Raw genomic sequence first — 25,186 nt, forward strand, 5'->3', positions numbered from 1 at the left:
ACCTCTCACCGTCCTTTGCATGTTGTGCTTTGAGCGTGGCGTCATGAGGAGAGACAGTGATAACCGTCTGGCGCTCTCGTCCAAGAAACCATGCCGGGGCCAGACTGACTTTGGGCGAGAGCTGCAGAGGCTGCGTGCTGACTGGGAAGCAGAGAAGAGGCGGACGCAGCAGGCCCGCGGACACCTTTCTGTGGAGCTGAAGCACCTGCGGGAAGAAGCTGAGCAGGACCAGCATAGGGCTGTGAGGGAGCAGGCGGCCAGACGAGGGTGCCAAAAGGACTCTGACAGATACCTGCGTCTGCTGGAGAAGGAGGTGAACACTAAACAGACAGACAGAGGCCAAAACAGAGAGTCTACAGAAAAAGAGGCTTTCTGTTTGTGCAGAGACTCTCATGCAAAACTGGAGCAGTTGCTTCTGACTCTCTATGAGGAGCTAAATGGTGGGCAGGCGGTCTATAAATTGCATCAGAGGGAGGAATTTGAGCTAGAAAAAGCCGTGTTCCTCTGCCACCTGCTCGAGGCCCACGGGAGACTATTGCTGGGGAAGCACAGAACAGGACACCCCAGCTACACTTTAAAAAGTCTCCCAAGAAAACCAGCTCAGGAGGACGTCAGTAACTCCTCTCAAAAAAAATCTCGCCTAACAGCCTCGCCGCAGAGATCCCAGAGTGCCTCCAACTCACCGAAGAACAAAACCAAACAGGATCGGAGTGAGCGGCCTTTAGGGAGGGCCGTCAGTGCAGCTGACCCCTGCACCGCGGCTGCAGGCGTGGACACCTGTCAGAGCGGCTCTCTGAAAATTTGTCACCCTCCAAACGCTCCCCATGCAGGCTGGGACGACCCCCATTGCGGAGAGTCCTCTGGGTCAGACGAGTCATCGCCCTCCAAATGCATGGACAGAAATATGGAGGTAAGCTGATTCATATTTCCAGAGTCCACACATGATCTCATAATCTAGTGAATTAACCCTCTGAAACCAGAGCAGATTGATTTCTTTAAGAGAAAGCATGGGAAGAAGGCTGCTTAACAAGAAATGGCCCAAAAATGAGCAAAACATTTTTAAAAGTTTCAAGAAAATAAACAAAACAAGAAAAGTGAAAAAACAAACAAACAGAAAATGACCCAACAAATTCGCAAACTCGTCATAAGGGAATAACCTGAAAATATGCACACAAAAAAATTTAAAAAAGAAAGTGCTGTAGATGCAGTACTGCCAGTATTTCCTCCTGTATTTTTAACTCAGAAAATGCATCAGTTTATTTACATGTATATCATGTGCAAAACAACTGATGCATAAACACTCAGGCTCTCTCATAGCCAACTCTGTCCTCTTATTAGCCACCTGAGTGAAGTGAGGTCGGGGTGTAACGGTCACATGATTCCCTCCTGTTTGAAGTAAGCTTAGTGTGTGCTGTAAAATCCACGTTAATGTTGTCAGAGAAGCAGCAGCGTGCAGCGGCGTGCAGGGTGCGAGCAGAGGAGGGGTGCCGCTGGATCTGTTCATGCCTCCTGTTTGAGTGGCAGAAGTGGGTCAGTGTGCAGCCGTCTCTTAAATTTTGGACTGAAATTTTCACGGGGAGTAAATTGAATAATTAATCAAAACTGGGACTGTGTCGAAACAGCGCTGCCCACTCGCCAAACCTCATATTTCTTGCATGTTCCTGCTGAGGCGTCACCCGTGTTAAGTCAATATTTTAAAGGTGTCCAAATGGGACTGCCGGCTAAGACAAGAATGGACTCATGGTTGTTTCTATTATTCATTTCCGTTTTGGATTGTTCCTTTTAAAGTGAAACTCACACAAGCATAACACAAACATGCCAAATTTTTCATTGCAGTCTGTCTGACACTTTTTTCTTTTTTCTTAATAATGTGTGTGTGTGTGTGTGTGTGTGTGTGTGCTATAAAAATGTGTGTAATTGAAGTTGAAACTGAAGAAAAAACATGCAATTTAGTAGAAGAAATATACTTTGCTCATTTGAATGATTGCACAGAGGATAGCTGTGAATGAAATTTTGCGCCAAATATTGCAGTTAAGAGAGTGATATAAAAAATTATTGCACCTTAAAAACCATTTAACAATTGATTCACATAACCGAAAAAAAGTGTGGGAAGAAGCACTAACTTATTTAATCTCACCCCTTATCCATAAATTAATAATAGTCAATTATTTAGCCTCCACATCAATACAATATTTACAATAAATTATACAATAATTCATTCTCAAGACTTACTTGAATATATTATCTTAATTGCCAATAATATTTCATAGATATAAATGAATTACAAAAATAATTGTCTTAATGAAAATATAAATTCTTATAAATAAACCTTATAAAAAATATAAAAAATAATTGCTGATATATTAATCTTATCAAAATTTATCTCAGTTTCTTTTAATCCTTATCAAATCATGACAGCGATGTTCTACTCAATCAAGTAAAAAATTGATATGTACTGTGTGTATATATACATATACACATACTAATCTGCTCACAAATACATACAAACATATATACACATACCTACACACACCTTCATCCTCCCCATATGTAGTGAAAATCATTTCTTTATAATGCTTCGTAAACTTTGTAATTCTGTTGACTCAGACTACATTTGTGTGGAAATGAAGAAGAAAAAAGGCTTTTGTGAAAGATTTTTAACAGTAATTAGGATTTCTCTTTGATCGCAGACATGCTGATCGGTGCGGTGATACTGTTACATCCATTGAAAGTTTGCTTTTGAGCTTTTTGCTAAATTCCAAATGATCTTTCTTTTTTTGCTTTTTTTGCTCCCTGTCATAATTTAACGGAGAACGTTTGATGTGAGATGTATTTGAACTGCAGCCAGCTCTTTGGTTCGATGACAGGCAGACGGGGAGACTTTGTCAAAATATGTCAGCGTGACAGAACGTCAATACCACTGAGCCGTGATGGACCTGACTGCAGCTCAGAGCATTGTGCTGTTTGACATGCATCACTGCATGCTTTTCTTTGTTTTATTCTCCGTGTATTTACTATATTTCTGCCGCTTACAACATGTGATAAGTCCGCTTGCTGGTGGCACTGCTCATTTGTGCAACAGTAATCTCACTTTTTTTTTTTTTACTGTCAGCACCTCTGTGCCCAAATTTACATTATCAAAAGAGCTGAAGCAGAACAGAAATAATGTTGAGTTCACGTCAGCCTGCAGGCGTGTAAAGCCATGGTCTTGTGAGCACACTGTAATTAACAGACGCTGTGAACTGCAGCGTCAGGGAAAAGTTAGAGGCTAATTTTTATAGCATGGGCATGATGTTTGTTTATTTGAACCTTTCTTTCTTTGAGAATCAACCACTTTTTCTTTTTTGTGGCATTTGTTTTGATTTATTTTGCACAGACAGTAGTGCAAGTGTCAACAGATCACAACAGGCTATAAAACTGAAAAACATCTCTTTTGTTATGAAACTGAAAATACCATAAATAATAAAAAAAGTAATAAAGCTCATGCATTTTCTGAATTTAAACATTCACTTAAAAATCATCCTGGTGAAGTCGTATAACATTGAAAATATCACTAAAGTTTTGCGCAAATCTGTATTGAAAACCCGCCTTGTGACATTGTGTCATGTGATCAGACTTTACATTTTAGAGTTTCCTTTCACTGTTACCATCCCATGGCACACGTGTGTAGTAATGATGCTGTTTAAATAGTCACACCTGTCAGGTAGATGGATTATCTAAGAAAAGAAGAAATGCTCACTGAGAGGGATTTTAACAAATATGACCAAAATTGGAGAGAAATATATCTATTTGAGTCCTTAACAAAGATCTGTAACTTAAACCTGTGAAAAAATGAGGCTATCATAATGTGACAAATAATAATAATAATAATAATAATAATAATAATAATAATAATAATAATAATAATAGTTTGGTACAAATACAGAAACCGTTACAGCCCTACTGTCAGTATCTTAAAATGGGAATGACAGACAGTTGATATCAGGGAAACTGATATCACTTTTCCTTTCAGAGTCAGTCAGCGTAAAAGTAGCAATATCAGTGTTGACTGCACTGACAGTGCAGCAGAAGAAAAAGCCAGCTGAAAAAATGAATGCAAAAAGTCTATTTTTAACTTTGCTGCACCCAGTCGTGTGTTTTCTAACAGTGACCATTTAAAGGTAGACTGCTGCCTTTTATCAGAGCAGAGACACTGCAAAGCTTTGTGTCTGCGACAAACTACATTTTACTTACTTTGACGTGTAACTATGCATATTAGCAGAGGGCAATATAAAATTAATCTAAGCAACAGTATTTTTATATTTTGATAGTTACATTACATACATTTTCAGCAAAAAGTCTGGAAATGTAATGAATAAACAGTTTTTGCAACATATCCACAATATCAAAATATGTCCTGGTTGACAAATCTCTACACTCTGTATCATCCTTGTGTGTGCAAATAATATTGATCCTAAAAATTCTCTCAGATTAAAAGCTGTTGCCACCTTTTTTGATCTCCAACCGATGTAAACACAACAGCAGCTGTTTCTTTTGTAAGGAGGCAGAGCTGCTGACACTGAGTTGATGATGTTCGACCTTTGCTTGAACTTGCCACTGTCCCACAGACCGCTCCATCGCGCAGACATGTCCGATAACCCACTCCACCGTGGACATGTCCGACAGCCTGCTCCAGCGCGGACATGTGCGACGGTCCGCTGTCGCAGCTTTACAAACTGTGTTGCTCCTGCAAGGTTTTCCAACAAAACACCTGTCATTGCGCGTGACCAGTACTATAGTATATATGCTCTTTTGCCAAACTCCGTATGAACCCTAGGTTTAGACTATAAGAACAGGTTCTGTGCACGTAGAGCATCGCCATTTTCAGTTTTAAAATAAATGAATGTGTAGGGAAATCCTGCGCGTTGTGTTGAATTAAGCGTGCAGGTGTTTACTGCTTCTTTCCCCTTTTGTCATATGTTGATAAAGGACATGTTAAGGCTGGTTAATCACAGTGAGTGTGCCTGGCTGCATGTTAAAGGGCATATCAGCAGAATATTAATTCATGATCTATATAAACATGTTCGTAGGAACATTATCTTTTTATTTAATTAGGGCGAAAGACTGAACCTTTTGTGCTTCTAAAGGAAGTCATTGTATAGATGACGAGCATAGGTGAACATGAATCACTCCAAAATTAATTTTCAGTCTCCAAAATTAAGATGCACTCCAGGCAGCAGGAGAGGATCAGTTCATCTGGATTCTTTTTATGCAGCATAGCTCCTTATCCTTTTATCCAGCCATCCGTGATGCATGAGTGCAACCAACACATGTTGAATTATGCATCTTGCACATAGATAAGGCACTTTGCACCATGCACTTAATGCCAGACAGTTTACACTGCTACTGTTACTGCACTTGTGTCCTCTGTTTGAATGGTTGTAGTTTTTTCTTTGCCTTTTTCTTTCTCTCTTGATATTTCTGTTGTCTGTTACCTGCCAAGGGACAACAGATGTAAATAAGCAGTCCTGCAAACTCCGGCATATTTACATTTGTATGTTATACTGATGTTCATAATAATAATAATAATAATAATAATAATAATATGATAATGATAATAAATTAATTAAAAAATAAAATAAAGGGGGGAAAATATAATTTTGTGCAGGAATAGTGCTGTCTTCAGGCACACTCTCAGTCTGCCAATTATAATAAAAACACAAATAAACAATATTGATGATAATAATAGTCATAATAAATACATTAATCAATTAAATATTATTAATAACAGCAGCAGTTGTAATAATATCTACTAATAATAATCATTGATATTATAATAATAATAATGTAATGATAAACTTTATTTATAGAGCACTTTTACAAGGAATGCAGCTGAAAGCGCTTCACAATAAAAAAAATGCAACACAAGAAACAAGATTAGACAATCAAAAGACAGGCGGTGATAAACAAGATATAAAAGTCAAAGTAAAAAGTACAGAGACCAGTAAGAATAGTAAAAACAAGAGAATTGATTTAAAATAATACTTAAAAGAATTTCAGTATTAAAGCCAGATGAGATAAATAGGTTTTCAGCTGTATAAAATAAATTAATGAATAAACAAATTCATAAATAAATAGTTAGTTGTTATTTAGTTAGTTATGAATAACTTAACCCTCCCCTGTCCAGGCCCATATTCAGGCCGCTGCGTGTTAAAGGATTTATTAAGCTGCTTTGCTCGTTTAAAAGACAGTTAGATGGAGTACTTGACATTTCCTTTTATAGTAGAGAGGAAGGCAGTGAGTTCATTTGTAAACTGTCATTGAGTTGTGACGAACTTTATCTTTCACGGACCCGCAGCTTTACATGTTTTTTTAGTGTCCGAGGCTTCATTACTATCACGTGCATTCATCCTCCTGTCAGTCATCTGATTTATTTCTCTCGGTGTAAAACACCAGAATGAGTGTGGACACACACTTGTTCCCCTGCCTGCCTCCTGCAGCCTGCCTGTGTTGCAGTGTGTGTGCTGCCTATTGATTGTTCAAGAGGCAGCCAACATCATTCCAGCGTCATCTCCATGGAAACGAGCGCTAGTCGCGGCAATGATTGGGCCCCGTCTCGGAGGCTGCCTTTTTGTGATAGGACGGCGGAAGCAGTTCTCCCTGCCCCCTCTTCTCAGCGACACTCGCCGTCTTACACACACACACATTTTTCCCCCTTCGTCCTCTTTCTTCACCTTTATGGCGCCGTTACGGAGACGGGATTAACAAGCCCGTCGAGTCTTATTGCATCTGGATGAAATGCTTTTTGACACAGTGGTGCTGGTGAGGACGGACTCACAGCTGGAGAGTCAACATGCCACCCACATCTCATCTGAGAGAACGGAGAGCAGAGCGGAGACCTGTTAGTTAGATCATCTCTTGTTTTTTTCTCCATCGCACGCCTCTTCTTGTTTGGGGTTTCAGTTTGGGCCTGCATGTGTCTGTTTCAGCGCTACGCAGGCGAAGTGTGTTTTCCCTTTTCTGGACAAGTACTGATGACAACAGAGGACATGAAGGCGCAGGCTACGTCAGCGTAGTGAGCACAGGATAAAACACAGAATGCTCAAGAATGCTACCAGGAGGATGACAGTCGTTGAATCGCCTTCAGAAGCCGAGGCCAAAAATATGTCCCTTTGGAGCTGATTGCCCTCATTTTGGAAAACGTCACTGTGCAGAGGAGGAGGAGGAGGTACTTTACAACTCCTGGTTTGTCTGTGGCTGGTTTTGTCCTGGATGTGGCACACAGACTCTTGCTGTAACACATTTTATGGAAGGAACTTCACTAGTGTCGTTTTTGTTCGCTACAAATCTGATTCTCGAGTCACCGACAGCTATGGCTGCGGTTTGCTTGGTTTCTGCAGTTCGCCTCAGCTGTGAATAAACACACTCCAACAGAGGACAGTGACATCTTCATCATCTCAAACTCCACCAGCTGCTCCGCTCCTCCAGCACATGAAAAGCCTGCGATGGCTCGGTCTCGGCTGGGCACCTCGTTTAGTCATATTGATCCCGTCTACGCTGTTTGACTTTGACAGAGAGTGATGTACGACCTGTGCACTCGGCCCGAGCAGCCTGAGCCGGCACTGGCACACGCCGAGATGGAGAGCCGGGACGTGGCTGACGCTTTGGGGCGACAGCAGCAGGAGGTGAGGGGGCCGGAGCAGCGAGATGATAAACAACTCGTGGACAAGCCGGTCCCAGCCACGGCGAATGTCACTTCAACATCACTGTTAGGGAAAAGGCATCACTCGCTTTATGCCAACCTGAACGGGTTTGAAGTGGAGGGCATACGCAAGGTTAGTGTCTGGAACATTAGTTTGATGGTTTACATGAAAATTTTTGGGGCCTGGAGACTGCAAGAGGCGTCCCACTCATTGTAGACCGTAACAGAAATGGTGTAGTGTATTATGGGATCTTCTTTAACCCTTTGAAACCTGGACTGACATCAGTTTTCTTTGGCTGTGTCCAGACGCTTTTAACAAGCCTTCAAACCTTTCAAACAAATAACGACCTGAATTATCTGATTTTTTTATTTTTTTGAGGAGAGAGAGAAAAAAAAAGATTTGAAGGTTTGATTATTTTTTTAAATGGTTAAAATGTCAGAAAAGTGTTAATATTTATAATTATAGTTGTTTTTTAATATTTTTTTATTGTCTTACTCTTTTGATAATTTCCAGGTCATTTTCTTGTTTTTTGGGGGGTATCTTTCTTTCTTTATATTTTCTTGCTGATTTTGAGAAATTTCTTATTGAGTTGCTTATTGCCCTCTCCCAATTCTTTGGAAAGAAAACAAGCCAGTTTGCTCATGTTTCAAAGGGTTAAAGGTCAAGGAAATTTAGATTTTGGTGGTCAAAGGTGACCTTGCATCTGTCGAATGTTAGTGAACGCAATATCTAAAGATGGCCTTGAGGGACTTTTATCAAATTTGGCACAAACGTCCACTTGGACTCAAGAATGAACTGATTAGAATCTGATGGTTGAAGGTCAAGGTGTATATGTGTTTTTGGGTTGTTTGCACATTTGGCACCTTCTTGTGAATGCAATCTCTCAAGAAAACCTGAGTGAATATTTAAAATTTGGCTCAAATGTTGGAGTAGACTCAAGAGTGAATTGATTACATTTTGGTGGTCAAAGGTCAAGGTCAGGGTGACCTTGCGTCCATGTCACTTTCGTGAACACAATATCTGAAGTTGGCCTTGAAGGAGTTTCCTCAAATTTGGCACAAACGTCCCTAGAGAGGAAATGCAAGCTAATATTTATGATAATGTTTCTGCTGTTTTTTCCCAGCACTAGCACTCCGGTCTTTTCCACCACCGGTTCTTTCATTAAAGCTCACTCCATTTTTTCCTTTGTTGATGGTTTGAATGAATATTTAGTTGGTTGGAATTTTATCATTTAACCAAGGAAGTAATCTGAGTGCAACATTGCCTGCTGTCCTCCCCACCCCTGCCGCTTTATTACCCAATTACCACAATCACAGCCAAGTAAAAACCCTTAATAAACTGTCAACACACTCAACATGGGGGAAGGAGAGACGAAACGGTGCATTAGAAATGATTATTTGGCCATTTCAGAGCAGTCGGGGCTGTCACTTTCACATTATTGTTCTTAATTACACCATTATTTGGAGTGGGAGGTACCTTGATGGTGCTTTTGTTGTCTTATCACCAGTTCCACCCAGAATTAATGACTGTGTGTGTTGGGGGGTTGCTTTTTATGGGAGCACGCACTTTTGTAAGAATAGAATGAATCTGTGTAAAACATTAATGTAAGAAGCAGAGCAGGTTTCATACAGCAGCAGGAAACTGGGTGAAACTGAAGCTGAAAACTCCCACATGAATTATGGGTTATAAATGGAGCGTTTAGAAAGACGTCTGGTTTTATGTGTAGGTTGATGTCAATCATCAGATCTTTATCATCCAGAGAGGCTTAGCCCACGAAGCAGTGAGTTAGTCCATGTACATAGATGGAAAGATAGGTGGATAAACAGATTCTAGCATTAGAATGTGTCTCAGATTTTAGGACGTTTCTAGGATTTCAGGACATTTATAGCATTTGAAGACATTTCTAGATTTTCAGACATTTCTACGATCACAGAAAGTTTCTTGGATTTTAGGGTATTTCTTGGATTTTATGATGTTTCTAGAATTAGATAGATAGATAGATAGATAGATAGATGGGGAGGGAGGAAGATATGTAAAGAAAATACCCCCCAACATTATGGTTTGTGCTAGAAACATGCTAGAAAAGTCCTAAAATCCCATAAACATGGCCCCTGGCCTCCTGTCATTTTGCAAAAGTGGCCCCAAATTAAAGCTCGTTAAGTATCCCTGAGTTGTGTTAATCTGTGAGTGCAAATGACACACAGCAGTTGACAGCGTGTCCACTCTGTGGAGGACACAAGCATGATTCCTCTGAAGACTAATGAGCTTGTTGAGTGTGGGGTCCTCTGTGGTCCCACCTCCTAAACACCTGTCTGGATACCATATGGCTGCCTCTGCAGTGACGGATGGGTTTACACACCACGAGCAACAAATGGAGCTACAAAGAGACGCTGCGTTTTGTCTCGGTAACTCCTCTGAAGACAGTTATTTTTCCCTGTTGACCCTTTATTCAGCTTTGACCCCTCCCTGTGTTTGTGGGGCTCAGGTCAGGCTGGTACCGTCCTCTGTTCAGTGTCTTTCCAGTATATAAGAGATACTCGTCCTGCTTTGCTTTAGGGACACTTTTGCAAAAATGACAGGAGGGCAGGGGCCAGTCGCAGCAGCCCCATACATGTGTCAAGGATTTTAGGACATTTCCTGGGGTTTAGTACATTTTAATACATTTCTCAGATTATAGGTCATTTCTTGGATTTTATGACATTTTTAGTATTTTTTTTTTAGTGTTTCTATGATTTTAGGACATTTCTCAGATTTTAGGACATTTCTAGGATTTACGAACATTTCTTAGATTTAAGGACATTTCTTGGATTTTGAGACATTTTTAGTATTTTTTTTAGCATTTCTTTGATTTTAGGACATTTCTAGGATTTAGGAACATTTCTCAGATTTTGGGACATTTCTATGGTTTTAGGACATTTCCAGGATTTTAGGATGTTTCTAGGATTGTAGGACATCAGGGTCTTAGCTAGGACCTGTCAGGGGGGTGGGGGATCCTCCACTTGTACTTTTTTGATAAACAAGCTCTATTTGGATTCTGTTTAATGCACTCTGGCACCGTATGTATACTATAAGTATAAAAATAGTCCCCAGGGTTAAACACTTTATTTTTGTTGTGAATTAGAAAATAGTTGGGGGACCATTTGTCACCCTATCGGGGGCCGTATTTGGCCCTCAGGCAGACAGTTCAGTGTCACTGCAGCACACAGTCCCAGCTTTAACATGGCTCTGGTAGCACTGCTACTGTAATGATGTCAAAGAAGTATTTACTTTCTCTGCAGGAGTCTTGGTACCTTTGCCACACACAGTCTGACTCCAGCCTCTGCCCAGTCTGTCACTGTAAACAGGCTGTTTCACTCTGGAGAAAGTGCAAGCTTGATTCAGCTCTGACAAAATACTGAAGCAGCTCTTTGTTTATATTTGCTGTTCACACAAGAAATACCTTTACCTCCGTTAGTTAGCGGGGAAACTTCCTTCCTTCCTTCCTTTCTTCCCCTAAACGTAAGTGTACTTGTCACTCCATCCGGCGTCAGCTGTGGTCTTACAGCCTGTAAATAATAGGCTTTATGACCTTGTCAACACGTCACTTACCCCACTGTGCATTTAATGGCATGACTGATGCTTTGCAAGACTTCTGAGCAGCTCTGTCACGTGTGCAGTCATATTTGTCAGGTATTTCTCAGTGCTGAATGTCAGCGTTGGCACTGACTAAATTCAGGCTTGGTGGTAGACTGTGACGCACCCCCGCCAGCCCATACAGGTCCCCACCGACCCAGTTTGTACCTGTGGGAGAACTGAAAGTGGAGCAGTGTGTCTGTATAAAGTCCTGATTTTAGCACAACTAAGCACTCCTTTTACCTCCTACTGCCACACCAAACTCTGTTCTCAAGTTTAACACTGAGGTTTCTTTTTAAATATTCAACACTCAGCCTACTTTTTCAAATATTTTTCAGTTACTTGTTAAAATCCACATGAATTACTCCTCATACTGATCCACCACAGCACACGTTTATAAAGGAAGTCATGTTACTTAGTTCTGGTTTTTCATTTTTCAAAAAAAGAATAGTGGAGTCGAACACCAGGAGTGAATGCAGTAAGTTCAGTTTTAATCCCAACACAGAGAACAATGAGGGCAAAACAGACTTTTTTAAACAAATATTTTCGGGTCTAGCTCAGCCAAAAAATCAAAAACAAAAAATCCGTCCGCATGTTGGCATGGTGTTAATTAACAAGCCTCTATGTAACACGTCGCTCAGTCAGAGTGACTGAATGTAGACTCGGGGTATAATCGGGCTGTTGGCCTATCTGTGTTTTAGAGTTGGGGTTGATTTCCAGTTTTGCTAGTCCGTTCCAGTGTACGACCTTAAGCCAGTTTGATTGCTGAACTGTCATTTGTCGTTGTGAGGGAGGGCGAACAAGCGTCCATGCTGTGCTTATTTACTAGAATGTGGTTTTGGGGTGACGAGAGGGGACACGGCAAGAAAACTAAAAGCTAAACTTTGTTCAGAAACTGTTTCTATTTTTATCTGTCGCTAGCTTTGAAAGCACTGCAGTGGATGAGGAACTTATTTGCTTTATTTCTTATTATTTTGCTTACTTGAAAATACTGTTTCAGCAAAAATTGGAGATCAAACAGAAAAACTAAGCAGCACTGATCAAATTTGAACCAAGATTCTCTCACAACGTTGACTTTCTCTTGGTTGCATTAAATCACATACCAGTGGAAGTTATTATTGGTCTGGTATGGCGCAGTGCATTCTGGTAGTTGTCGGTTTTCACCCACCTCTTGAGCAAAAGCATCATTTTACCGTTTTCTGGCCATGTAGCACCAGTTTGAAAGTATTTGAGTTTTTTTTTCTGCAAAGACAGACTTGTTTTATGTGAGGACTCCCTTTACATCGCTGAAATACTCATTTAACCCAAATACAGTTTTTTCAGTTTATAATGAAATTGATGCATATCAGTGCAGCTCAAGGTAAAACCTCTCATGAATTTTCTGGATAATATCTCCATCTGTGTATGATTTATTCCTGTTGCTGGTTCTTTATTGCTGTGTATTTGTGTGTGTGCCCACATATAAGTGTGTTTTATTGGCCAGCCATGTCATGACTCCTGAATAATTGATCGAGCAGCGAGAGGGGAATCTCTGGAGCATTGGTCTCTCACTGTCCCAGCCAAAACATTGCTGTCCGTCTGTCTGCAACGACGTGCACGCTCTGTGCACGGCACAGAGGTCACACATTGTGTTTGCTGTCACTCTCACTGGCAGCTGTGGAGCAATGACTGTGGGGTATCATTTCCACACCGTATACTGCACTGTATGTGGAACGTATGGAATTCTGTACCATAAGTGAGGAAGCAGCAAAAGCAGGATAAAACAAATAGATAAACATAAAAATGAATCAATATAATATTAATCATTAGTTAAATAAATAAATACATAAATAAATGATAACATAAATAATAGCTAGCATCTAGTAAAACAGATGTATAAATAAATAGTCAATAAATAAACAAAATTCAATTAAAAGCCAAACTAAAAAGGTGGGTCTTGAGATTTTACTTTAAAAATCAAATCTTTCATCAGCTGTTAGTGATTCTTGATACATCTGCCTCTTTAAAGGCTTTAGCTCAGACTGAAAACCACACAGAGGCCGTCTGGCTCTCCCTCATGTTTACGGCCACCAGGCTGCATCCATATTTGGTTTTGCTCCCAAACTGCTGGCGAGATTAAACCCATGATTACCTGTGCTTATGGGAGATGCTTTCTGCCCGGAGGAGGAAACGGAGACTCATTTTGTTGACTGACTGAATGTCGACAAAGGTCACGGAGGCCTTTCATAACTGGAGCGCCTCGGCCAGACGCGCATTTATTGAATGTGACTCGGGAATGTTTGTTGTGGAACACTGTAATGGTGTCTCGACATTTGAAAGGTGCACCATTGTTGTGGACCATGTGTTCGTGTGTGTGTGTGTGTGTGTGTGTGTGTGTGTGTGTGTGTGTGTGCGTGTGCACACATGCACTTTATTAATGGCTCTGTCATCTGGAAACTAACTTACAAGGCTGGTCTGCTCATTGTTCTTCTGAGGTTAAATCAGGGATGCTCCACTCGCTTTGCTCAGAGGCCACTTTTGCAAAATGACAGGAGACCAGGGGCCAATCACAGCAGCCCCATACATGGTTCTAGGATTTTAGGATACTTCTAGGGTTTTAGGATTTTTTGGGACATTTCTAGGATTTTAGACATTTATAGAATTTTAGCACATCTCTAGGATTATAAGACTTTTACAGGATTACAGGATATTTCGAGGATTGTTGGATGTTTCTAGGATTTATGGACAATTTTAGAGGATTTTAGGATCTTTTGTGGATTTTTTGACATTTTTAGGATTGTAGAGCATTTCTAGGATTTGGGGACATTTCTCTGATTTTAGGACATTTGTAGGACATATCTAGGATTTTAGGACAAATTTCTAGGAATTTAGGACCTCTTCTGGGATTTGAGACATTTCTAAGATTTTAGGACATTAGGGGATTCTCTACTGGCACTTTTTTATAGATTAAAAAAAGCTCTATTTTGTTACTGTTTATTGCAATCTGTTGCAATTTTTCAAAGACACTGTACTGAGATTTTTTTTTCTTAAAGGACTGATGCATTTTATATACAAACTCTGCTGTGTGTAATGTCTTATAAAAAAAAAATAATAAAAAAAACAATCCAATGATGCCTAAAATGGGGTAGTTCATGGGCATGTCTGGATGAGTTGCGTATCCGTTGCCTGAATGAGTCATCTGAAGAAAAAGAAAGAAGGAAAAGAAAAGCTGCCAAATGTGGAGTCAGGAACACAAATTTTACCCAAAATAACTTTTTTGCAATTGTTTATCTTTGTGTGCCTGTTAAAGGGTTAATGTATTGAAGAGTAGTGTAGTTTAAAGTGATTGCTTCTGGTGTCAAAGACAGTGCAATCGATATTTTGATAAGCTGCAGAGAGAACAAATGCTCAACCCATCATTGAGCTTGAACTCTTGTGCAGGTCAAAATTTTTTAGTTTTTGGAGAAGAATTTCAAACAGTCAACAAAACTCAACATGCTAACTATAGTTCAGTCACGTAGCGTGATATTAGCTTTAAACAAAAGTCCGCTGGCACACTGCAGGTGTTAAGAGGAACGGGATTTCCCAGTGTTCACTAAAACATCCGGGGGAATTTTGCAGCTCTTTATCAGTGAGCTCGTGGTGACGAGTCGCTGGCGGAGGAAAGCTGCAGTGATGACAGTGACGGAGTAGGAGGAGGGATTGCTTGGCATCATCAAGAAGGTCCTTTTGGGGCTGGAAGGAAGCTTTTTTTTTCCAATTAATTTTATGCACTTCAGTTTCTGGCTGAGTGCATTGTATCTTGTAGAGGTCAGTCCAATCTGTGGAATGGTGAACACATATTTGTCATTTGGTCACTTTGGTTTGTATCAAAGCTCCAGTTAAAGGGACACTTTTCTGATTTTTCGGGCAGGGAGTCCCAGGAGCCGACAGCCTGTCTCTGCCCCGAGTGTGCTATCAATAAGCAAATGGTATTTATATTCCAACAGCCGTCCTAATGAATTTGTGGCAGCAGATGTTTTAATTGTGAGAAACCCTGCATAACACAAAATTCAATATTTATATTGCGTCCTTCATGCAGATACTTACGTTAGATAACAAGCAAAAACTTTTTCTTTTTTTTTAAGAATTTGTGAAAAAAAAGCAATTTGACTCTGAAAACCAATTTGCTCAAGATTCAAAGGTTTAAATATTTGAGAAAAGTGTCTGAACGCAGCACAAAAAAAGCGATAGAGGTTTAAAAGGGTTAATATTGCTTTTCTACACATCATGTGATGCTGACAAAGTAGCAACATAAATTTCAAAAAATTGTGTTTGGGGAGAAAAACAATTTTCCGCATGGGAGTCGGTGTGTAATTTGATCTAAAATAGTAGGACATAAGTAAAGCAGTTTTGTGTAGGAGGATAAATAAAGCAGAATATTGCCTCGTTGCCCTTTTTTAAGACGCAGTTTTAAATGCTGAAGCAGATTCAGAACTGCTAAGTGTGTCTGTAGTGCAAAGCCGTTAAATTAAGTTGTTGCTTATACGACAGCAGGGGGGCGAGAGGCTCGTATGTAAATGCAATATTCTCTGACATGATTGAAGGTTATATTCTGAGGAGGCTCTCGGGTTCGAACCTGTGGACGGTCAGAGGAGAAACAAATCATCTCCAGCACGCTCTGTCTCGCCTTTTTTCCAGTTTCTGCTGACGCTGCATTAAATGGAATAATTTAGCGACCCCTCCCACTGTTCGTCTTTTGACTTTTTAAAGAACCAGATGTTCTCTGCATGTCTGACGCCTTATTAAGCCCACGGAGGCTCTGGGGATTGTGCCATTTTTATTTGTGGACTGTGAGATGATGAGGCAGCCGAGCTAGTATGGATTTTAATTACTGTGATGTAGAGCAGAGTTTTAATGGCTGCGTAACCCTTTAAAGTCCTTACCAAGAAGAAAGTAATGGAAAACAATGCTTTGGTTTTTTTCTGTCTTAAGGGCTACAATATGAAGAATCTTTTTGGATTTTTTTTAATTTAGCAGACCCCCCCTTTTTTTAATATAGGCCTCTACCAAACAGTTGACATGGCCAAAAGGAGAGAAAGAAAAATAAAAGTTTACTGTTATTATGCTTATTTTATGTTAGTATATCTGCAAAGTTTCATTTGTGACCATGGAATTAGTTATATTACCAATATTATTTACAAGAATATTTACAATTACAATGATTTGAAAACATCTTCGAAATGGAAAATTCAGAAAATCCAAATAATTCCCTTCACAAAATATTTGATGGAATAACATTAAATATGTGCTATCAACAACAGTAATACTCATCTGTTTTTTTATTTAATAAAAAAAAAATTATTATCTCAGCAACGCTACTTTTACTGTAAAAGGCCAATTCAGCCATTACCATTTTTGGTTTTATTTCTTTTTTTAAAGTAATTTCTTCATTTCTTCCATTGCCCATGATTTTGAAAAAAGAGCTTCAAAGGGTCAAGACATAGCGACTCGTGCTCTACTAAATAGCTGTGCAGGACATTAAATGGGGTAAGAAAGTCAATAAGTGATAATGGAAACAAGATCTGAAGGCTGATTGGATAAAGAAACATAATTTATGTTGCATTGCAGATAACATGTTTGGGAAATTCCAAATGTAAACTAGCTCATACCTCATATAGGCTATGCACTGAAATGTATGCACAGCTCATATTCTAACCATGTGGAAGGAAAAAAGGCACTAACAAGCGTTTTCAGACTGCATTTTATTTGTGCACAGCCTCACCCAGAGGACGTCTGTGTGAGGAGGTGGAGGTAGATTGCTGGACGCCTGTGGGGAGTGGGGGGGTGTCTCATGTTGGTTCTTTGTTCTCCAGCGCAGTTAGAGAGACCCCCTAATCTGTCACCGTCAGGTACCCCGGGGGGATGAGTCGTGATAAATACAGGAGGGGATTTGAGAGGACACTTAAGAGGGCTTCTTCATGACTTATATATGAGTGTAGGGAGAGCGGTGCTGTTAATAACAAACCTCAGGCCACAAACAGCTTTGTGCTTCTGTTCATATGTATTTTAAAGAGATATTTCTCCGCTTTGTTTGAGACCACTCCCTTTTTCCAAACCATAAGAAGGTTCTGCAATGATCTCGTAGCCTTTTTTTTGTCCTATAAATAAAGTGGAAATTGCCACCATGTTTATAACTATTAAAACAAAACAAAAGGTCAAAGTAATATTTATTAGAGACAAACGTGTATAGGACGTTATTAAGAATTACCTCTCACATTCACATCCAGCGCGCCGACATGTCCGACAGCCCGCCCCAGTGTGCAGACATGTCCCACAGCCTGCCCCAGCGTGCAGACATGTCCCGCAGCCTGCCCCAGCGTGCAGACATGTCCCGCAGCCTGCCCCAGCGTGCAGACACGTCCCGCAGCCCGCTCCAGCGTGCAGACATGTGCGACAGCCTGATCCAACGCACAGACATGTGCGACAGCCCGCTCCAGCATACAGACATGTCCCATAGCCTGCACCAGCACGGACATGTGCGACAGCCCGCTCCAGCGTGGACATGTCTGACAGCCCGCTCCAGTGCGCAGACATGTCCAACAGTCCTCTCCAGCGCGTGGACATATCCGACAACCCGCTTCAGAGTGGAAATGTGCGATAGCTCACTACAGGGTGCGGACATGTCCAACAGTCTGTGCCAGCGCGGACATGTCTGACAGCCCGCTCCGGTGCGGCAGGCAGGCAGGTAAGCGAGCCATCACCAAATGGTGGATCCGGACCAAAACCTCGTTTCTTCTTCAGCTTCTCCTCAAAGCACCAAAGTGTCTGAAACAGCCAAATTTACAGAGGTGGAAAGTGGTTTAATCAGACTTTGGATATATTATTTAGAAACACCGCTCGCGCTGAGCTCTCATTATCGTTAAGTTGGCGTCGAGCAGGATCACACCATCAGCACAACCAAGGCCCATTACACAGGCGCAGCCTCAGACAGGATCACAGCAACAGCACAACCACGATCCAAACACAGCTCATATACATGCAGACCGAACTGCTTCATACCTATGAAGTGTACAAAAATAACACAGCCATTGTTTGCAGAAATGTATAATGCCAGCATTTTCTTCTGGCAACTGCGTGGGCTGGTAAAAGACAGAAAAAACTACAAAGTATTCTCTGTTGTAGGAGATCAAAACAGATTCATGCTGAAAGTGTTTTCATGTCTTCTTGAGGATATCTGACAGCCGAGCAGCTGAGAAACCTCATTAGAAAACCACTGATGTGGTTACTGTAGGAGAGGGAGAGATGAAGTGACCCATTGATTTGACTCTAAACCGTAACGCTTCACTGATATTGTGAAGTCCATTAGTGTCCACTTCATTGGACGGACGAGCATTGCGTGTCTTCATTGGTTACAGCTTTTCTGTTCCTCGCCTCTGCCTGTAATTAAAACTGTGTTCGGCAGTCACTTCTCCGGCTGTGTGCTGTTTTGAGTTATGGGTCTGTCGGAGGAGGACTTTCTCCTTTCATTATTACCAGAAGTGGACGCGGCACGGATTAATTACGGCACATTTCCAGATTCAGCAAAGTGCGTTTTTCGTTGCCAATCCTCTGAGTGACACTGCTGAATGAAACACAGTATAAGCACTCGCAGCATTTAGAAAAATTAATCAGTGGTTCTCTTAACCTTTTAAAACCTGGTTGGAAATCTGTATTCTCGTGCTGTGTTCAGACACCTCTTACATTCCTGTGTGAACTGCAAGAAATGTCCCTCAGATTACAAGAATTAGTATAAGGTGATGAAGAAAATAAGGGTAAGAGTTATTTGAAAATTATTAAAAACAAGGGAAAAATATCCAGAAAAATAGCTTTTTTTTGTCCCTCAATTGCAAGAAATTAGCAAAAAGTGACAGAGAAAATAACCTGAAAATTTGCTTGAAAACGGGAAAGAATTATTAGAAATTAATAAAAAACTAGGCAAAAATGTCTAGAAAAATATTTTATTATTATTATATATTAAAATTAAAAATTTCTGTTACAGAAAGAAATAAGCATATATTTTATTTTAAGTTGTTTTTTTGTCATTTTCTTGTGTTATAAAATATAAACTTTTATATATCTACCAGATTGTTCCAATTTTGGGGACATTTCTTGTTGGGTTGCTCATTGCTAAAGAACCAAACAAACAAGTAAAAATTAAACAATTTTTTTTTTTAAAAAAAAAAAAAAGGAAAAGTAAATAATTTGAAAAACAAACAAGCAAGAAAATGACCAGAAAACTGCTTACATTTTTTTTTAGATAATTCTCTAAAATAATTTCATTACAATCATTAGAAATGACCTGTTCTCATTTTTCCCTAGATATATGAATAAAAATTCTATATCTACTAATTTATTGCAATTTTTGGGACATTTCCTGCTAAGGTGCTCATCTCCTTTTCTCCCATGTCTTTGAAAATAATCAAACCACTTTGCTCAGGGTCCAGAGGTTTAAATACTTGTGAAATGTGTATGAATGCATTAAAGTGATGTCATTCCCGGTCTCAAATGCTTCAAATCTGAGTCTTTGAGTGTGCAGACACCAGACCTACTTAATTGCAGCAGCGGGTCTGTAACTCTAGTTTATTCAGTTGCAATTTTTTTTCCATTTAGAGATTCAAGATTTGGGGCATTTCTGTGGTAATAGTGGAGAAGCAGAGGCAGATAAACACAGGTTTAAATGACGTTCAGTGTATAAACGTTATCATTAGTGGTATATTGATGCATTGTCCAGCAGGAGACCCTGGGATCGCACGGGTATTACAGAGAATATCTGCTTTATTTCTGCCTCTTCACATATCATTTACAACAAAGAGTTAACAGTGGCAGGACGTGTGTTGTGCGTGTGCATGTCTGTGTCTTTGTCCTGCCGTCTCCTCGGAGGCTCCTGGTGGGGGGATTTCTAGCTGTCAGCTAAAAATGCTGATGTTGGTGTTTCTGTGAAACCAGACTGTAGACATTTCCATACGCTTTACAAAAGCTCAGATCCCAGACAAAAGCATCATCTGCTGGTGGGACCTTATGAATATGTAAGAATAAAATCTGCAAATATTTAATGATCTATTCAGATCTTGATCTCTTACTTGAGTCCCATATTGTTTATAAGTTAAATATTTGCCCTCCTAGTTTTCTTAAATTGTACAACATTTCCTGCGTTTGTGTTTTTTTCCGGATTTTCTTTCCGTCAAAGATTTATTCTTAATATTGCAGTATTTTCACATTTCCTCTTACAGGAAGAAACTTCCAAAAAGTTGATTTTGTCAGCTTACCATTTGTGATGCATAAAACCATATATAATGTAGTGAAGATGAGATCCATAAAAAATGAAACAGAAGACTTTATAGTGACCTTAAAAGGTCAACGCACTGAGGGCTGATGAAAATATCAATGGCCAAAATGTCCAGTGGGAAATATTCCAAATAAATAAGTAAATACGTTTTGTACCAGCATAATAAATAGCCTAATATTGTGTGGGCTACATGATATGTTGCCAAGAAATAAATCACAAAAAATGCACAAATATAAATCAATTTAAAAAACTATACAAAAAATATTTTTGTAGGTCTATGGATGAGGAAAGGTTGTGTGTGTTTACACTAGATGTAAATAAATTTAGGAATTTGCTGACATATATATACAGTATGGGTTAAAAAAGTGAGAAAGGGGTAGAGATATATAAGTTTGACTTCTACCTACTGCTTTTCGGACACTGCTTTTGTTTTGTTTGTTTGTTTATATTATGTTTTATTTTTTCTTCAAAATAAAATCAATGATGCATTCATTCATTCATTCATTCAAGATAACTTAAATATTAATTTACATTATGCAGACCAGTTTTTTCTATTTACTTAAAATTTTAATTTTTTAAAAATAGTATTTTTTGGGGTTCTGTGTGACTGCAGGGTTCCTGTACTGGTTGTGTTTTCTCACTTTGTAGCATTTTTTTTCTAAAGTGTTGTCGAATACATGTTTTTTTCCATTTTTCTCAGGGTTTGTCTCTTGTCTTGTGCACAGTGAAGTTTTATCATCAGCGCTGCTAATATGAAAAAGTTAAGCAGTTTCGCAGTTAAAGCGTGAGCGCTGTAATGTGGATTTTTTTTTGCTTCAAATGATTTTGTTATTTGACTCAGTAACGCAGTTTTTATCTCATTTTATGTGAATTTTCCTCTGAACGAATATTGATTTTCTCCACATATTGATATTCTTTAGAAGCTCTCAATGACACTTCTCACACAGCGAGGGTTTAATATGAAGATTTGTCATAATAGATTTTCTACCTGCTTTTCTCCTTTAATGTATCTGTGGAGTCCGTGCTGCTTCTCTGCTGTCGAGTTTGCAATAAAATGCCGAAGCGAGAGGTTGAATTCCATAAAACCAGAAGCCATTTTCATGTAGACCCTCGGAGGCTCATTAAACAGTAACTGACCCAGATAATCAAGAGGCAGTTTAGCCTGCTTGCTTTACAAAGCTCAATATTCTCAGTGTCAGCTTTTATCAGAAATACACGTGTGGATGATTAGTAACAAGTCACCTGGGAAGTTTTCAATTCATGTTACTGTTTCAGTTTTAGAGCTGAAACCTTTTGGGAATGTTTGGCGCAAAAATGTGTTTTTCACTCAATCATTTTGGCTGTGTTCATGCATATGGCATACATTTTGTCTAGATTTTGTATTTTTGTTAAATCAGTGAATTTCCAGCTCAGCTCCTACAATAAGTCTAAAATACACTGTGGAAACTAAATAGTTACATTCAGACTGTTCAGGTCAAAAAATGCTCCATTGAAACCCATTCAAACTGACATTTTTGATCCCACAGCCATCAAAGCAGAAAAACATGACTTTGTCATTTTGACTATTTTCCACCTGATGAGGTCATTTTGACCATATTTGGCTTTTGGAGGAAATACATGCTATTTCCACTAGGTGACCTGTCAGAATAGTGCCACATAGTGGCATTATGACAAAAACCTGGCATTTAAAGCTTTAAAGTTCTGAAAATTAATGAGTATTTCATAGCTATGATTAGGATTTATGTTGTCAAAAACATGGGCCATTAGGTTGTTTGTAAAATTTTAGGATGTTTCTAGAATTATAGGTTGTTTCTCAGACTGTATGGCGTTTTTTAGGATTTTGGACATTTCAAGGATTTTATAAAGTTTCTAAGATTTTAGGATTTTCTAAGGATTTTTGGACATTTTGAGGATTTTGGCACATTTCTAGAGTTTAAGGATATCTCTAGGATTTTGTGAAACATTTCTAGAATTTTAGGTAAATTCTAGGATTTAGATGGGTTGAAGTTTTGTACGTACATGCTCACTTGATTTTCAAAAAATAAGGTTTTTGTGATATTGGCAGGAATCATCATGTTGGTCGAATATTTCACTTTAAAGCCAATATCAGCTGATACTGACATTTTGATGATATTATCGCACATCACTAATTTGAATACGTAAGAAAACTACCAGGAAGCTGCAGAATTATATAAATACCTTTAAAAAGAAGGACTTTAGCAGAAGTTAGGTTGTTTTGATTGACCTTTGCAACTTTTTTTATGATCAGAGAGGTGAACGCGACTTTGCATTGCTCCAGTCGCTTTCACGAAGATGGCCGGTAACATATGTTGGTGCTGCAGCCACCTGCTGTGTGGCCAAACTGTGACAGCCGTGTGATGGTGGAGTTTGTCCTTCAGCGGATGAAACAACCTGCAGCTTTGTTGGATTCGGTTATCTGGATAAGTGTTTCTTAAACATAAGGGAAAGGTGCTGGTGTCTCTGCAGGTTAAGGTGTTAATGTAAAAAGAGTTTCTCTCATTAAAAAGCTGTTTTAGGGAGCTGGAAACATTATTTGTAATTATCTGTTCTGTGGGCAGAGAAAGCATCAGAGAATTGTGTCGTGATAAAAAGCTGACCCGGGGCATCGTGGAGGTTTTTCACGGCTCAGAATGTCTCACAGAAGAGCTATCGGGGAAAAAGCTTATCCATCCTGCTTTTATCTGCTGCAGCCGCACAAGAGCTCTCGCAGCAGAATCAGTCCGGCAGGACGGAGATAGGAACGGGACGTTTTGGCTTACTGTGCAGTTTGTTCATGCATAATCACGTCTTAGTTTGAATTTTCGATGAATTCCTGCTTAGTAAGTTATGGATGCAAACAAAAACTTCCCGTCATCACAATACAACAGAATAATCTCCCATATTGAAAACCATTGAGACGAAACAAATACAGCTCAGCTTTCTTTGCTTGGAGGAAACTTTTGCAAAATGAACGGAGGCCAGACGCCCGTCACAGCAGCCCCATACGTGTTTCTAGGATTTTAAGGATGTTTCTGGGATTTTAGGATACTTCTAGGGTTTTTGGATTTTAGGACATTTCTGGGATTTTGATACATTTATAGTAATATATGACATTTACATGATTACACGATATTTCCTGGGTTTTAGGACGTTTTTAGGATTTTTGTAATATTTTAGGACATTCTCGGATTCTTGTACATTTCTACAATTTTAAGACGTCTTGGATTTGGGGATATTTCTTGGATTTTAGCACATTTCTAACATTTTAGAATATTTCTTAGATTTTAGGACATTCCTTTGATTTTAGGACATTTCTAGGATTTTAGGATGTTTCTAATATTTTATGACATATTTTGGATATTGGAAACTTTGTTGATTTTATAACATTTTTCCGATTTTAGGACATTAGGTTCTTAGCTAGGACCTCTGTCGGGGGGTGTGGGGGATCCTCCACTGGCACTTTTTTTGATAAACAAGCTCTATTTTGATTTTATGCTCTCTGACACCTTATAGATACTAAAAGGACAAAAAAATCACTGTTTGAATCACTTTATTTTTATTGTGAATTAGAAAATGGTTGGGGGGCCACCTGGCACCCTATTGGGTACCTGATTTTGCCCATGGGCCATAATTTGAGTATCACCGCCGCACAGCGATGAATTAAAAATGTCCGAAAGAGTTTGATAAATGATGATGTGTTTGACAGTCAGCACTTGGCTCTGTTATCTGCTCGTATCCACGATGATTGCAGTCAGATTCAAACAGAGAGCAGGGCGACGCCTCCATCAGGCCGTCTGCTCGGCCCAAAGGCTCGGCTCCCCTGACAGACGTTAGCGTGGAGACCCCTGCCCTCCTGCTACTGAGTTACATCTGCCTCGCTCACTGAGCCAGGCCTGCAACCAACACAGTGCAGTGAATGCTAATACTCTGGCCTGGAGTGGACCCCGCCACCTGCAGCCTCTTTCTGTGGCAGCGAGGAAAGCAAAGGCAGAGCGGGCTCCAGCGTGTAAGAAGCCAGCATTACCTCATGCTCAAAGAAAAGCCTCCGGTGTATTTCAGCGTGATTCCCAGGGAACAATTACAAGACATGGACGCACTCCAGCATCATTAGAATGAGAATGGAGGCAGGCGGAGGCTGAGCTCACTCTGGCTGGCCTTCCTCGGACGTGATTGATTGGGCTTTAGCATGGCCGTCCTGAGAGGAAGGCTGGGACCCTGGGACCGGCTCCTCTTAACTAATGGCACAATAACTCTCAAGGACATAAAGGTTCATCTGAGAGCGGAGCCCAAATCTTCCCGAGCCACTGAATAGTGTTTTCTGTAGGGCTGATGGGAGATGTAACTGCAGACTTTATCACAATAAATGTTTCATTTCGGCTGATAAATATTGACAATTTTAAAGGCCTGTTTTGGTTAATAACCAGGAAATAAGGTTTTATTTCACCACTTCTCACACTATTTAAACCTGGCGTTAAATACAAATATAAACGGCCACCAAGATGCATTTCGACCTGATCACTCAAACCACGTGCCGAGGTGGTCTGGGACACATTTGACCACATGTGTTTTGTAATATAAATGCTAAAATTTACCAAATATTCTTACT

General features: G+C 39.8%; 1 protein-coding gene across 1 annotated transcript in view; it reads left to right on the top strand.

The window, feature by feature from the left end:
- LOC121952416 (peripheral-type benzodiazepine receptor-associated protein 1) overlaps window positions 1-25,186 on the top strand; it is a 96,166-nt gene continuing 70,980 nt past the window's right edge. The window contains 1 exon segment of the mRNA XM_042499085.1: window positions 1-910. Within this exon segment, the coding sequence (XP_042355019.1) occupies window positions 20-910 (891 nt within the window). The 5' untranslated portion in view covers window positions 1-19.

Source organism: Plectropomus leopardus, chromosome 13 (assembly GCF_008729295.1).
Source record: "Plectropomus leopardus isolate mb chromosome 13, YSFRI_Pleo_2.0, whole genome shotgun sequence".
NCBI lineage: Eukaryota > Metazoa > Chordata > Actinopteri > Perciformes > Serranidae > Plectropomus > Plectropomus leopardus.